The 16987-nt window shown below is 45.9% G+C and overlaps 1 protein-coding gene across 2 annotated transcripts in view; it reads left to right on the forward strand.

Moving 5' to 3' along the window:
- Positions 1–16987, forward strand: part of LOC138468214 (xanthine dehydrogenase/oxidase-like) — a 1072878-nt gene that overhangs the window by 664269 nt on the left and 391622 nt on the right. For both annotated transcript variants that reach the window (XM_069608673.1, XM_069608674.1), the window contains exon 16: positions 6520–6609. In XM_069608673.1, the coding sequence (XP_069464774.1) occupies positions 6520–6609 (90 nt within the window). The remainder of the gene's footprint in view (positions 1–6519; positions 6610–16987) is intronic.

A 16987-nucleotide genomic window follows, 5' to 3' on the forward strand; every position in this document is an offset into this window, starting at 1 on the left:
ATGCAGTCCTCCTGTCATGTTCAGCTGGAATGTAACAGCGATGGGTACATCAAAGCATCTCATAAAGGGGGGAGGCAACATCTTCCTCCTGCCATGGCAGCGTAATTAAAACATCAAAGGCTCCATGGATCCGCCCTGTTCATTGTCAAAGTTCAACTGGTGGCAGTGCATACTGAGGAGAGTTAATTGAAACAGGCCTGCAAGAGGCCTGATTGCAGAACTGACATAAGGGGACAGGAAACCAACACCTCTTTCATATGCAATGTGCCAACTTGAAGCTAGCTCCCACCCCTCTGTATGAAGGGAAGTGAATGTCATGTCTGGGACAACTGTTTACAGTAAGCAACTTATGCAGGGGGACCCCCCTTCAGAGGGAAGAAGTATGTGACTTGATGGAGACAGAAAGTCTGTTCTCACCACAAACTTCAAGGGAGACGTGTGCTTTGATCAGGAGTCACAGAGAGCTCAATTAACCAGAGAGACACTTTGATCCACAACAGACAGGAAGATGGGTTGGACTTAGTAGTACATGTTGTCACCTCTTACGTTACTGTTACAAAGCACTCTGGTTATGACCTCATGCATAACAGAAGATTGTTGGTGGAGACCCAGGATTGCTTCATTAAGGTAGGCTTAGCCTGCACCAATCACTAGGGCACATTTGGCTTTAAAAGAGGGTTGAGCCGCTCTTTTGGCAGATCATCTGAAGACATTGCAAGCAGTAACAAGAAGGACTCATTTGGAACCTGGCTGAAGGTACAGTCTTTTTGGACCAATATATAAAAGATGGCAGGATTCTATATACATGTTATCAAATCTTGACAATACATAATATTTATTTATTTTTCTGATTGTAAACAGTTAACAAATCACAGCAATAAGCCCACAGCTATTCCCTATCATTCAAACTCATTCACATCTCATACATTCCAACAAATATTCCTAACATAGGTGTCTCTTTTCCGGAGGCGCGAGTAAGAGTCCTGTCCGGCGTGAGCATATTCGACTAGCACCTGTTCAGAGAAACATTAAGAGCTATTCAGAGGAAAGGCATCTCTAACGGACTATATGTTTCCATAGTGTCTCACTTAAAGGACATGGACATCGGGTATCCAAGACTGGGACTGATATTAATCCACATACAGAAGGCTGGATAGACTTCTAGTCTATGAAGTAGAGTTTATACAGTCTTCCTGCACCACAAGACAGAACCCAAAATGGGATTGGTTCCATTAATACGTCATTGCCCCCTGAATTAGCAGTGGAGATCACAGGGCTCATCCTATCCACTTTACAGTCAACATACACTTACCAGTTGTCCTCCGTCCTGATGAAGGTTGGCTAAAATATTGGGGAAAGATATCATCTGCCCTCTGTGAATTACAACTGAAACACGTGTCGACAGACATGACAGACGTATATCTCCTGGAAATCACACAGAGAGACACATCTGAAAAATAAATGAGTTTGAGTTTGAATTTGTGGTTTTACATTATGTTATGGTGACAATAGACACCTATATTAGGAATATTTGTTGGAATGAATACGGTATGTATGAGATGTGAATGAGTTTGAATGATAGGGAATAGCTGTGAGCTTTTTGCTGTGATTTGTTTACGATCAGAAAAAGAAATAAATATTATGTATTGTCAAGATTTGATAACATTTATATAGAATCCTGTCATCTTTTATCTTTTGGTCCAAATTTTTGTTTGTGACCACAAAAGTGATGGGTGGAAGGTTTTGAATGAATCTGTACCACATTGCTGTGGGCAACCTTCTACACCATCGTTTTTTAGCCTGTCTGCACCATTGCAAAAGGGGTCCAGCCGTATGCAAATCAGTCTGGTACTGCCACCAATGGTAGCAGCCCAGCCCGAACTGCCAGGCCAGGTCCCCTCTGCACGGAAACACAAGCAACCCCAGACATGTTTCAGCCTTGTTGGGCCTCCTCAGTGAGGTGCAACTTGGTTCCCTATGGCGCAGCGAGCAAGGGACTCACGCCTGGGCATACCCTCTCTCACATAGTGAGACAAACTGTGACCACAAAAGTGATGGGTGGAAGGTTTTGAATGAATCTGTACCACTGGCATTGCTCTGGGCAACCTTCCACACCATCGTTTTTTAGCCTGTCTGCGCCATTGCAAAAGGGGTCCAGCTGTATGCAAATCAGTCTGGTACTGCCACCAATGGTAGCAGCCCAGCCCGAACTGCCAGGCCAGGGCCCCTCTGCATGGAAACACAAGCAACCCCAGACATGTTTCGGCCTTGTTGGGCCTCCTCAGTGAGGTGCAGCTTGGTTCCCTATGGAGCAGCGAGCAAGGGACCCACGTCTGGGCCTACCCTCTCACATAGTGAGACAAACTGTGACCACAAAAGTGATGGGTGGAAGGTTTTGAATGAATCTGTACCACTGGCATTGCTCTGGGCAACCTTCCACACCAACGTTTTTTAGCCCGTCTGCGCCATTGCAAAAGGGGTCCAGCCATATGCAAATCAGTCTGGTACTGCCAACATTGGTAGCAGCCCAGCCCGAACTGCCAGGCCAGGTCCCCTCTGCACAGAAACACAAGCAACCCCAGACATGTTTAGGCCTTGTTGGGCCTCCTCAGTGAGGTGCAGCTTGGTTCCCTATGGCGCAGCGAGCAAGGGACCCACGTCTGGGCATACCCTCTCTCACATAGTGAGACAAACTGTGACCATAAAAGTGATGGGTGGAAGGTTTTGAATGAATCTGTACCACATTGCTGTGGGCAACCTTCCACACCATCGTTTTTTAGCCCGTCTGCGCCATTGCAAAAGGTGTCCAGCCATATGCAAATCAGTCTGGTACTGCCACCAATGGTAGCAGCCCAGCCCAAACTGCCAAGGACATGTTCGAGGCAGTCAAGCCCTCAAACCGCGACCGGCTGCACCACTGACTGTTCTCATGCTTCAGTCTCTAAAGCCATCCGAGACGCCTCGACCAGCATTCCAGATCTGCTAACCAATTATTCTAGACCCCGAGCTGCTGTGTAGGCCAGCCTGCAGACGTCCGTCCAGCATCGCTTGCCGAACTGTCTGTCGCCTGACACCTGCAGCTGTCTCCCATCTTGAACTCTGTCGCTGGAGCCTCAAGGCGTCCTGGAACGGACTTGATGCTGTTGAGAATCACAATCATCACAAGAACCAGGTACATTGTGGTTCTGTCCCCCTGGTCCTTCTCCGACAGCTCCTAGTGACATTTGCGACCCCTTGCTCCCTTGGTGCTGAAACTAAATAACCATGAACAGTTAAGACTGATTGCTTTACCGACTACCCTGCTGTCAGTATCCAGAGTGCTTTGCTTTTCTTCGTGAAACAGTCTGTCCTCTGTGTTCCTTTACAGGGTGGGTTGTATTTTGTAGTGTGCTAGAACTCTCTTTTGTAATAATAATAAAGCAGATATTTGTATACAACCTTGACTGGACAGTCACTTTTATCATTGGGTAATAATTGTATTTTCGCTGTGCTGCTACTAACCAACAATACACAACCTTGCGGAGATAAGCCTGCCGTTCTATCCACATTACCAAAATTGTACAAGCAGGTTTATAATTGACTTGTGTTTCCAATCTGTTCAATCCCTACTAGTGTACTAGAGGTGTTGGGTTGATTGATCATTTAGAAACCGATATTCATCCATGAATCACTGGTGCCCCAGAAGTTGATTCATAACAGATCTGTTTGAATTGTGATTAGCTAGAAGGGGAGGAAAATGCAGCTCTGGCACAACAAGCTGCTACTATGTATCAAGAGAACAGTAGTGTCCTTATCAGACACCAAAATCACTGAGATATACTCAGTCAAAATGTTTAAATGATAAAGTGTGAGTATATGTACACCAAGGTTACTTAGTTTTGTTCTGACAGATGTCAGAATTTAATGAATAATACATACAAATTATAGATAAACAGTAGTAATAAACAATACAGATAATAAAATAACATAACACAACAGGCGTATTTGTAAAGCGCATGTTCACCCCCGAAGGAGTATCTTGGCGCTAATAACAGATGTTTATTGATGAGCTCTATGGGTTTCGGGAATAAGATTACTTCTTCAGGAAAAATTGTACTGACAAAAAGATTTACTGCCCCTGAAGAAGGGATGTTATTACTGAAACGCGTAGAGCTCTATTATTCTGGTCTGCCTGGGGGACTGCAGTGCATGTGGATGGGCGCGGGCTGGAGGGCAGCTGATGGGCTGCGTGGGACAGGGAGATCGGGTGCTGTTGTGTAGGCTGGTGAGATGCCTGGAAGACGCAGGGCATGATGATGGACTACCTGGTGGGCAGGGGATGGGCTGCCTGGGACAGGGAGATTGGTGTGCTGTTGGGTAGGCTGGTGGGCTACCTGGGGGGCTGCAGGAAATGTTAATGGGCTGCCTGGAGGGCAAAAGGGCGGGCTGATGGGCTGCCTGGGGGCTAAAGAGCAGCTGATGGGCTGCCTGGGTGGCTAAAGAGCAGCCAATGGGCTGCCTGGCGCAGGGAGATGCAAGACAGGCTGATGACATGAATCAGGGTGATGTAGGGTAGGTTGGTGGGCTGTCTGGAGGACTGCAGAGCATGTTGATGGGCTGTCTGGTGGATTGGAGGGCCTGCCGATTGGCTAGCTGCTGGGGATGCTGTTACTGCTGCCCCAGCTTGGTTCTTGCCAGGGTTCCCCAGAATTTCCTCGCAAAAAGCATCAAGTGTGTATCTCTAATACAAAAAAGGTAGCAGGCACCCCTCTCTAGAAAGAACATGGCATGATAACCTGTTCTGTGGTACATCACCTTTGACTCACTGTACTTTTTGCAAAAGAGGAATACCCATTTGAATATCAGTCTTTGACCCGCCCACAACGGCAGTTCAACACCGAAATGCCAGGCAAACCTCCTTTGAACAAGAGTACCGACAGCAACCCCATGCACGTGTTTCTGCCTTGTTGGGCCTCATCAGTGAGGTGGAGCTGTGCCTCTCTGAACACAGTGAGCAAGGGGTCCACATCTGGGGTTCCCCCGGGTAACTTAGGGTGACCAACCCCAAGTTCCTTTGTGAAAAGTACAGTGAGCAAAAGCGATGGCTGCAGACTCTCAAAGTGGAAAAAAACCACAGAACAGGTTATCATGCCATGTTCTTTCTAGCGAGGGGCGCAGCTCTATCAATGGCGCTACAATGTACAGACTGAGGTGGACTTGATTGGCATTTGTTCCATATGTGGCTTGTTACAGGGGCAGGCAAGGGTTGTTGGGCTGATTTAGGCTTAATGTGTGACTCCCCGTCCCACCCAGTTTGTACCTGCTCTTGGTATAACATCATCATACCACTAGTCATATTGTGAATCTAATTTTAGTGTATAAAGCGTGTACACTTCAAGAAAGAGAAATAGTACCTTCAATAAGTGCCTTATGAACGCCCTGCACCGACATAGTTGGGACAGAAGTAATAGGTGACTGAAACAATATAGCCTGGAGCATCAAAACCATGCATCACACATTTATGGATCGCTTTTATGCGTTTATGTTATGCTTCACGGAAGTCAGAAATTACCACCTCTGTTTTTATTTACATTACCACCCTTGTTGGCGTTTTAAAGCAATGAAAATGCTTGGGACGCGGGCTGTATTCGCCAGACAGCCCATGCTTCGAGCAACCAGTGCCATTCCATTCCCTCCTCCCTCAGCCCCCTCACCTCTTAGCACCGTGTGGTTCCCTACATGGGTGCTAAGAGTGTTCCCCCCTCAAAAAAAAATAATAAACGTACCTTTACGAGCCGCCCAGAGCCACGCAGTGCTGTCTTCTCAGCAGTCCCTCTTCAATGTTCATGATGTCACATTGAAAACGAACTTCCCTCGTGGACAGCACTGCAGTGTCGGGCTGCGCCGCAACAGAAAGTTTCTTTTATTTTTTTTAAAGGAAAAAATAAAACCATTAAGACACAGGTGCTAATGGCGATATGCCTCTCAGTGGTGGGCTGACCCTGTTGGCAGAGGCGTTGCTAGGGGGGGCTTAGGAGGCTATAGCCCCGGGTCTTTTGGTTGTAGCCCCGGATAGAATCTCAGGGGCTACAAGCAAAAGGCTACCTAGCCCCGAGTCCCGACAGACACAACATTAGCGTAGCCCCAGATCTTTTCTAGACCTGGCAACACCACTGCCTGTTGGTAACGGCACCACCACCCTCGTTAAGGCACCCTCGCTTCACTTGGGCCCTTAACTTGGGCGACAGTTATTACCTACAGGGTCGCCCGCCACCGACGGGCATATCGCCTCATTATGTGATGTGATTCAGTGCATCAACGCTTATTTTCAGTACTTTCCATTCATTGTTTTCCAGTTCATTACAGTTGCCAGTGCTCTATGACCTTCTGTGCACCTAAAATTATGAGGCAAAACGCAGCTTGTGATTTTACCCGTGTCTTGGGAGTTTCCTTTGTGAAGAGATCCCTATGATGCATAACTACACACAATCTGAATGTATAGAAATTGTGCTAACATTGTCCTATTTCTATTTTACATAGAATAATGCCATTGATGGCCTACCCACAGAGTACCAGAGTGCAACAGAGCTATTCCATAAGGATCCGCCCTCCGGTGTCCAGCTCTTCCAGGTATGTGTGATCGCAGCACTCCGTTTATGCTCTAACCAAAGTAGAATAGAGAAGACTGGTGTGACTGGGCATGGTATAGAATCGGTTGACTACCAGGTAAGGGCTGCAGATGACTCCATGTCTTCAGGGACAGTCCTGGCCTTGTATCTCTTCTTCAATTGCCTTCTGGTAGTTGTAGTATTGGGTCAGTTCATATGAATAAATAGGACGAGCGAAAAAGTAATATAGAAGCAACTCCAAGGACTAGAACATGGTGTCTCTGGTGGATTGGGGTTGTTTGACCGAATTTATTTGCCCGTGGTCGATTTGACCGAATTTATTTTTTTGTTGTTGGTCGTTTTGACTGCAAAATATATGCAGGGAGAGACCCCCGCAGCCGCCCCGCAAAGCCCCCTATATTATTTATGAACCTGAACCGACCCCCCCCAACATATATTTGCGGTAAAAAAAAAAAACTCCCTAAATTCGGTCAAATCATCTGCCGTCAACTTGAGTTATACCGTCTCTGGTGACATGGGCATATCTAACTGTCGGGTACATGACGTCTATAACATTTACAGCACGTGTCATATACATATGTACAGCATATGCATGTCACAGCGCTGTTTATGTCATTGATAACGGTCTGATGTGGGATCACCACCCAAATGCTAATGTTCGTAAAAACCTTAATGTTTGTGTAAACCCTCTCAAATGTACAGGACAGATGCATCGCAATTTCATTTGCAAATCTATAAACTTGCTGGAAGACTACCACATGAATATATGTTCTTATAAAGCTCTGGCAGGAGATTGCTGTTTGTGATGAACCTACATCAGACGCGGACCCAAGTCCATAAGCTTCATTGCAAATTGTCCTCCATGTTATCTGCTCTACTGCGCATGCTCCATCCAGTGTAGCGGAACACATTATTGCGCATGCTCCATCCAGTGTAGCGGAACACATTATTGCGCATGCTCCATCCAGTGTAGCGGAACACATTATTGCACATGCCTATCTAGATGGGGTATACAGTTCTTTCTTGCCTTTGAAGTCGGCATAACGTTGGTCTGTATAATACATGGCATGCATGCACCCCTTCGTAGAGAAAAGGATATATAGGGAAATGCCATAGCACGGTTGTACATTATAGCACAAACCTGAAGGCTAAAGAAATATTGTTTAACAACATGGTGAAACTGATCTTGTGTCATGTATATCCTTTAACATATTAACCCCTATGCAAATGTATAGGGTACTCTGTGTTTTCATTACAGTGTAATACGTTGCAACTTGATTGACTGATGAAACTAGAATGTAGATATGAAAAGTTCACAAAAGGGCACTCCAGAGAAGTCCTAGATGCCTTAGGCATAGGAGCGAAAGAATATGTGGTCCGGCGACCCCGCTTGGCCCTTATAATGTAACCATGAAAGTAACAAACACTACATGCCATCCGAAGGCTCAATCCCCAGACACTGAAGTGACAGGGATCTCTAAAGAAAACACTGTGGCTTGAATATCGGAGTAGGAGTCTAGGGAAATGCTGCCTTCCTGGTGATTGCCAGGGGATGTGAGCCTTGTGATTCTGAACAGTATGGCCGGGTGAGCCAGAGAACATCCCTGACCCTTGCCTTGCTAGTCATTGCAAGCCAAAATAATTTCTGGATAAGCCATTTTGGGTGTGGGTCCCAGGGTTATATGCATATGGTCCATTTGATTGAGAGTCCACCCTCTCTCTTTCTAGTGGGACATATATTTATTTTATTTTTATTTATTGTTCATTTGTAATGCACCTATACATAAGTGTTTCGAGGCTCATCAAGGCAGGAGGGGGGGGTGGGGAGTAGCCATCCAAATAGGCCATGTGACATTCAGATTGTGCAAGTGCGTTAGCGAGAATTGCAAGGGGAAGGGATGTGAGGAAGTGCAGGAGCTGGGTACAAGGGCCATTGAGAAGGAGAGTGCCAGGGAGGCCAGGTGGACAGGGCCAGGGGGAAGAAAAGAAGGAAGGAGGATCCACCATTCAGTGCAAGTAAAGGGGCCGGAGGGCTACAAGGGTGCAAGCCGATCAGCTAAGGGGGGCCCTGTGAGGGCATGTGCAGGATAAGAATTGGGGGGCTTCAGGGACGGCAGAATAAGTGCAGAGGTAGACGGAGAAGGGGAGGGCCTGGTGCCCTGTGAGACTCCAAGCCACCAGTATCAGGCATAGGGGACATTAGCTCAGGAGGGATGTGGGGAGGGGGGTGGAAGAAGAGAAAAGGAGGGTCTTCAGGAACTTCCGGAATTTAAGGTGATCCTGCTCAAGTCTGAGATGGGCAAGGAGGCCATTCTAGAAGGAGGCATCTACGGAAGAGAGAGATCTACCCCGCAACCCTGCTTTGAAAAACATCTGATTTGCAGAGAGTTAGAGCTAGACAATCAAAGGCTCTAGATGGGAGATATTTAGGGAGAGGTAGATATAGCATGATCCCAGGCCCCAGAAAGCCTTGTGGATTATGCAGAGGGTCTTGAATTTGATCCTCGCAGCAACCGGAAGCCAGTGGAGAGTTTTAAGGGCTGGAGAGATGCAGACCCTGGGCTTGAGGCAAGGGATAAGTCTTGCAGTCTGATTCTGGATCTGTAGAAGGGGGCGAAGGGAAGAGTTAGGACGATTGAAGGAGAGGCTGTTGCACACCTTCCCCCAGCCATGCACATTCTAATTTAAATATCAAAGGCCCCACGGATCTGCTTTCCTTTGTCCACCGGCTAGTGGCAGTGCATACTAATAAAAGATAATTGAATCAAGCCTGAAGGGGCTTGGTTGCCGGAATAGACAACAGAAAAGGTGGAGCTAACACCCCTTTGGTATGCAATGTGTCAACTTGAAGCTAGTTCCCAACCCATTGTATGAAAGGCAGTGAAATGCATGTCTGGGTCCACTATTTACCGTAGGCAAACCCTTGTAGAGCTGACTCCTTTCACGGGGGAGAAGTATGTGGTTCAGGAGAGACAGGAAGTCTGCTCCCAGCACAAGCTTCAAGGGAACCCTGCACTTTAATCGAGAGCCACAGAGTGCTCAGTTAACCAGAGGCACTTTGTTCTACAACAAACAGGGAGATGGGTGGGACTTAGGTATATGTTGTGACCCCCTTGTCTGTCCAGTTGCAGACCACTCTGGTCCTGACCTCATGCATAACAGAAGATTGTTGGTGGGAGGGGGCCCAGGATTGGTTCATTAAAGTCAGTCACGCAAGCATCATCCAGCGTCCATCTTTTAAGGACATTTTTGAGACAGTCAAATCCTCAAACCGCGTCCAACTGCACCGCTGCCTGTTGTCACGCCGTAGTCAGCAGAGCCATCTAAGACACCTCAACCAGCATTCCAGATATACCAACCAGCACAGAGACAATGATTCTTGACACTGACCACCATGCCGGACAGCCGGCAGACGTCCATCCTGCCACAGTTGCCGAACTGCCTGCTGCCTGGTACCCGCAGCTGTGTCCCGCGACTTACTCTGTCTCACGGTCTGTGAAAACCCTGGAACCGAGATTAGTGAGCAAGTCTTCATTGGTGTTCAGGAGAGCAGTTTATGTGCCTCTGGGGACAACCAACAGATCAGTGTGGTGAATAAGCTGGGAGATGGCCAGCTTCTCCAAGAGTTTGCCCAAGAAGGGGCTAATGGAGTTACTGAGATGGTTTGCCGAACACGAAGTGTCAGCAGAAAGCTTTTTGAGGAGAGGGTGCACACGGGAGTGCTTGAGTAGTGAGGGAAAGGATCTAGTGGCAAAGGAGTGATTGCAGAAATCCGCCAAGGCTGGAACAAGGGAGACAATGTTGTCCTTGATGGTTCCGGGGGAGCAGGGGAGCACCTGTTTGAATGAGACTTTCATAGAGCGAACCTGTCCGGGAAACCTCATCAGGTGTTATATGAGAAAATGAGGAGAGTATGAGGGAAAGGGAAAAGGGGACCAAGGGAGGCATAAGAGTGGGTGAGGGAGAAGGGTGCAGGGTAGAGGAGAGTGAGGACAAAATGTTCTGAGTTTTAGAAATGAAGTGAGAGGCCATAAAAGTGCTGAGCGCCTGGGGGTAAGGCAAAGGAGAAGTGGAGACTGCAGTAGGGTTGACTAGTTCCTTGCAGATTTTGAAAAGTTCAACCGTATTGTTAGTGGCCGCAGAGATGCAGGCTTGGATATAGGCCCTTTTCTTCGAGCAGATGGAGAGTCTATATTGCCTTTGGAGCAAGAAGCAGGCCAGTTTTCCAGAGGATGTGCTCAAAGCCACTTCCACTTCCACTCAGCAGCTCTGCACTTGCGTTTCAGTCATACTGGTGTTGCACTTGGAGGCAGGCTTCAGGGGGATCCTCATGACAGGGGCAAGCATATTAAGATTGTTGGAGATGAAGGTTGAGGAGGACTGAGTTTGAGTGAGAGTCAGTAGAGCGTGTAGGAGGGGGTGTGAAGGTGGCAGCAAAAGTGGCAGCTGACACTCGCTTCATCGGTTGAAGGAGGGAGAAGAAGGCTGGCGGTGTGGGTGAAGGCTTAGCCGGAAGACCAAGGAAGTCCAGGTGAGAGGAAAGGAGGGCATGATCAGACCAGGAGAGAGGAGTTCTGACAGAGATGGAGATGAGGAGGTCTGAGGAGATGAGAGCATCAAGAGTGTTGTGGGATGTTTTAACCCACTAGTCCATGCCCTGCACATCACTGGGCACTGCCTGCATTAGAAACAACAGAAGGGCCGCTGAAAAGCCTTATATGCACTAAAAATCGCTGAGAATTGTGCTGGGAAACCTGAAAAATAGGCCGCCAATCCATTTTGCCTATGTCAGTGGAAACACAGGAGACCACTGCCAAAACCTATCATTTGGCTGCCCACAGAGGAAAATGAAACGACTTGAAAAAGCAGTGCTGCATTGCAAAGGAAAACCCAGAACTGCTTTAAAAATCTGTTTTTCCTTGGCTGTCGAAAGTGCAAAAATCATGGTTCCCAAACATCACAGAAGATCCAACATCCTTGTTGGGTGTTAAACATCACTTTATTTAAAGAATTCACCTAAACACAAGTCAGCAGAAACATATTTTATCAGAAGAAAATCGACATTCAAAGAGGCTTGCTTGGAAAAATATGTAAAAAATGGGTGCAGTACCGCTGCTCGCCTGTGTCAGGAACTGATATTACTTAACCTGTCAGTTTAAACTTGTACATTAAAATCAAAGTGTGGAAAAGAAGAGACTTTCCATCAAAAGCAATAGGGTGACAATGCAATCTCTATGTTTTAAAAGGATGGAATTAAGAGATTTGTGGCTATATTTGTAAAAATGTAAATTGTATTTTAGAGAAAGACTATTTTAAACCTTGTTTTAAAAGTAAGTTAAAGCCAGCCACACTGAGCTTCAAAGACATTCCACAGTTTCTACCAAACAAAGGAATCTTCCCCCCTGCCCTCTGCTGAAGAACTGGCAGGGAGGTGTGAAAGGAAATTAACTTTGGCCTGTTGCTCTGACAAGAAACAAAAGACTCCCTTGAATGAAAGGAAATGCAAATTCGGGTGTGACAGAAAACAACTGCTGGCAGGAAGAAGCCTGGGACTGCTCTGGCCCAGCCAAAACCTTGGGGGGGGAGACAGACAAAATGTTGTTTATTCAGAGAGCACAGAAAATATCTTTTTGAAAAAGACTCATAGAAAACTGAACAAAATTGGTAAAAATGTGTAAATATAGTGTTAAAATGAAAATTCTGGTCATGTTTTAAAACCACTCTGGAATGTGTGCGATATTCAGAGACAGAACTATCAAAATGTGAACTTTGTAGCAGTTGTGAGTGTTAAGCAGAAACCTGCGCTGTTCCCTCTGGGACCACTGCAAAAGATTTAAGACTAAAGGTGTTTGGCAGTAAACCCACTTGGTAGCAGTCTGTACCACACAGATTCACTTGGTAGCTGTGGCTGAGCAGTCAGACTTCCCTCAAGAAGAGTTAGGCAGTATGCAAAGTATACACAATAGGCACTCAGATACAATAGCACAAGCAAACACTGACCAGAGCTTTGGTATCAAGGTATATAATTATTTATTTAAAAACACACAGATTGAAACACTCCAGCACTATTATTGTAAATCACTCTCAACACAGTTACTATTATTATATATATTATTATATATACATCCCTTATTCCTTATCAGACAAGTCTCAGTTAACACCACGTATTTCCAGACAGAGGTGAGCGCTTAACTATAGATGGCACTCCAATAAGTTAACGAAAAAGGAAGGAAAAAAGGCAGAATATAGGAATATACACCACACTAATCTTTAGGAACTCTTAAGCAAGGCAGGAAAGTCAAAAGTTACTTGTGAGCTAAAGTCCATAGGCCGGGCCCACTCTTGGAGAGAGCAGGGCACAAATGCACCCAAGATCACACAATGACAACAGGCTTAAAAAGTCTTGCAGGGAGTTCAGAAAGGTTTTAGATAGGCTCAGAAAAGTTTAACCAGGGTGTCCCAGGCTAACCCAGGTCCAAAAGCCGAGGGATAAATCTACAGTCGGTTGCAAGGGAAGCCAGGCGGAACACTGTACCTTATGTGGAAAGGATCCTCCAGCGGGGGAAGTTGTTCCTGGCAGCGGTTGCATGTCACTGCGTCGTCCAGAGGAAGAGAAGATCTCGACGTGGAGGAAAGATGAAGGTCGTTGCACTGCCAGGGAAGAAACCAGCAGCTGAGTTTTCCGGTTAAAGGTACTACCCTTTGATTCGCGGTAGTGGTAAAACATTGTATACCGGTTGCCGGGGTGCTTGGCACAGGCAAGGCGGCCATGAGATGCTCCAGGAAGCGAAAAAGGAAGCAGACTGGTTATCCCCACCAGTCGAAGGAAGAAGACTCTCCGGGCTGGAGATCTCCTCTGTCGTTGGGAAAAGTGGTGAGACTTCCAGCAGGGCTCCACCGGTGATGTTGTCGTAGCAGGTCGGCTCAGCTTCTCCCTCGTCGGATTCTTAGGTCCTGTGGCGGCTTCTAAAGTTTCAGTCCCCAAAGCCCTGCTTTTATGCAGAAAACCCCCATTCACTCAGCATAGCTGTCAATCAAACATGCTAAGTGGTGAGCCGGCCGGCTCACCACTTGGGCCAATCAGGACGGAGTGCGACTTGAGTTGCCTAGGCAACTCAGTCCAGGGTGCCTAAATCCCCCTCCACCCCTCCTAAGTACCCCAGACAGAGTGGCACCACTTTGGAGGGCTTCTGTGGAGAAGCCTGCCAAAAAGTGGAACAAAGGGAACAACTTGGGTTGGAGTCAGAAGCGAACACAAACGCCATTTTAGAACCGAGTTCTGGCAAAAAATACCAACCGGAGAATTAATATTAAATAAATAAACCGGCGGTATGTTCGAGGCTATAGGAATTAAATAATTAAAGTTGGTAGCCTCGAACAATGGGAAATCCCATAGAGATATATTTGCGGTCAAATATAAAAAGTAGTATCCACTGCCACCAGCCAAAACTCGATCAGGGGGGACGGAGACGTGCCCCCTCGACTAACAGACCCCGGGGCAATTCACATCCACAATATGATGGTTTGTATTGGTTCTGTTCAGAATTTGACACTAGTAAAGTCAATGGTGGCTTTACATGCCCTGGGAGACAGTAGTCAGTCCCAGGGTATGGAGTCTATATTGGGGGTCACTATGACACCCCTGTGCTACTGCACTGAGGGTGCTGTGTAACACACATCACAAAAACACATGAAGCCCTATGGAGTAAAAGACCCCATAGCCCATTAAACACATCTAGAGTCAAAGAAACACACTCAAATCATGCCCAAGAGTGAGGGTAAAAGAGTCTCACTCTTGGCAGGAGAAAAAAATAAACCCCAAAAATCCGGCAAAGCTGCTGGGGGTCTCACTAGGTTAGGAAATTCAGCCTAAACAGAGAATTCTCCCTAACAGTGATAATGCTAAAAATATGAAACTTCACAGGAGTATGCCCAGATGTTATGTGCATGTATCTCGAAAAATGTGTACAGATCTGACACTGGGTAACCAACCAAAAGCATGAAAAACTGTCATTTGTGAACCGAAACTCTTAGGAAGGTGAGACTTGGACAGATACGTGCCTTATTTAATCTGTAATGTAAATATGTATTATTAGCAAGTTGGTGATATTGGAAATATGTTTTATATGAAAAACAGATATTCTGTGTAGGAACAAGGGGAGGTTTTTCCCTGGATTGTAAATTGCAGCATCACTATGACACATTATGACAAACAGTTTCCTTCTCAAATTAGGAGAGAGGGAATACCTTGACCAATAGGATTCCTAGAGGGTTGGGCTTAGTATAATCAGTCTACCCACCCCTTTGGGAAATACATAAATAGGGACTGTTGAGGACCCCGAGAGACACACACATTCACCCATCAACTGATTTACTGGCGAAGCACTCGGCAGGAAAAACCCAGACCAAGACTCCAGAACCCAGATCAAGACTCCAGAACCCTGAAAGCAGAAGGCCCAATCCAAAGCTGAACCCTTCTCAGCAGGCCTTTAAAATCTTGCAACCTGATCTTAACCCCAAACATCCAAGGGGCACAACCAATTCAACAGCCAGGCTGTGCTGTTATTCTGGTTCTTGCCAAGAACCCTTGCTGGAACCCAGAGATCCAAACCAGTAGAGCAGAGCTGTAACCCAGAACCAACCCGTCAGATCCAGTCCAAGAGGCCATGCAGAGACAGAGTGCCTTGCTGAGAGCAGAACCAAGCGCCTGAATCCTGTCCGGTGGCTAGCAGATTCCAGTCCAAAACCCTTGACCCAAATCTTTGACGGGCCTCTTCCAAAACCATAGTTGTGAGTATCTAGCATAGAATTGTACATAGCCAATCTCTTATCATTAAGCAATCCCATCCAACCATTCTATCATATCCAGAACTGCATTGTAGAATCTCTTTTGTCTGTCCTGAATCCTTCTCTCGTCCATATAATCCTGTGATACTTGTAGGGATAAATCATCTTTGCGCTAATATATATTTGCTGATGAAAGGCAAGTGTTGCAGCGGGCAAACATCAGGCAGAGATGCCTCTGGACTGGTGGCTGTACCGTTGGCATCTCACATCTTCATAGCCTCCCTTAGTGTTAAGAAATCCTTGTGGTAATCTTCAAAAGCGCATATCTCATTTGAAATCTTGACTCTTTTTGAGAAAAATCGACCTTTACTAAAACCTTCATAATTTTTGAACCGTACATGCTAGAAATGAATCAAGAACCACATTCCAACTCCTTATATTTTTGCCGCAATCGCATTTCCCGCGTGCTAAAAAGTTGCCATGAATCTGCATTTGGCTCAATTTCATCCCATATAAAACAGCTATTTCTTGCATTTAACCTCTGAATTCAGTTTCCAACCTGTTAGTCATTCAATCATCATTGCTAGTGTTTATCTGAACCTATCCAAAGCGGCTCCCACTAGTTTTGAATCCTATTTAGCGAATTAAAGTCATATTTAGCATTTTTTCCATTCATTACAAAACCACATTCAAGGCATTTGACATGTTTTAAAATCATTCCCTTTTCTCTCTAAGCTTGCTGGGGGAATTGGGATTGAAACTGCATTTGTAGAGTGTTTATTCCTGAAACCTGTCTTCTCTCCTTCCATCTCTATATTACATATTAGGGGGGATTGAGTAGTATCAGGGGGAAAGAGTGATTACATTACATTTGATTGAATTCATTTCAACTTTTATTTCTGTGCTGCATTAATCTCATATCATTGCATTTCATTGAACCCACACCCAGTTTTATTCTATGCTACATTATTATTTTCATCCATACTCCTATTGATTAAATAGATTGTTGATTATTGTGCTATCACCCAACGCTGATCAATGTATAAATATTAATATTGTGATATCCAGATATTGTTCATAATTCATAAAAGTGTGATATATATATTGTTCAAATCCATCAAATAAATCTTTTAACTTTGCAAAACAACCTACTTCTTGGTTCAGTGAGACCGGGGGGATTCAAAGAGAGGGGCGTGATATAAGGGTACATCGTTCAGAAATAAAAGAACTTTAGACATAAAACTATATAATTAAGGGTTCCAGATGGGCATCTCACGCTAGGCATTGACTTAGTTGGAGTGCTGGGTTGAAACCACTTACAGTGTGTCCACCAAAGTGCGTTGGGCCAAAGGGAAGAATCTAGAAGGACAGAGAGTCACAGAGGTTGCGAAAAGACCAAGAGCCTGCATCATGGGAGTCGAGATGAATATTGAAGTCTCCATGGAAGAGAAGCTTGGAGGAGGAGGTCACGAAAGAGGAGGCAAGGGCAGCCTATTCAGGGAGGACGTGTGAGCCAAGAACACTCCAGTTAGGACACAATGGCCACCCTGTGGTAGACTGGCCATATGGGATATAGGGATTCTTCCACCAAA

Source organism: Ambystoma mexicanum, chromosome 4q (assembly GCF_040938575.1).
Source record: "Ambystoma mexicanum isolate Mex_15411 chromosome 4q, UKY_AmexF1_1, whole genome shotgun sequence".
Taxonomy (NCBI): Eukaryota; Metazoa; Chordata; class Amphibia; order Caudata; family Ambystomatidae; genus Ambystoma; species Ambystoma mexicanum.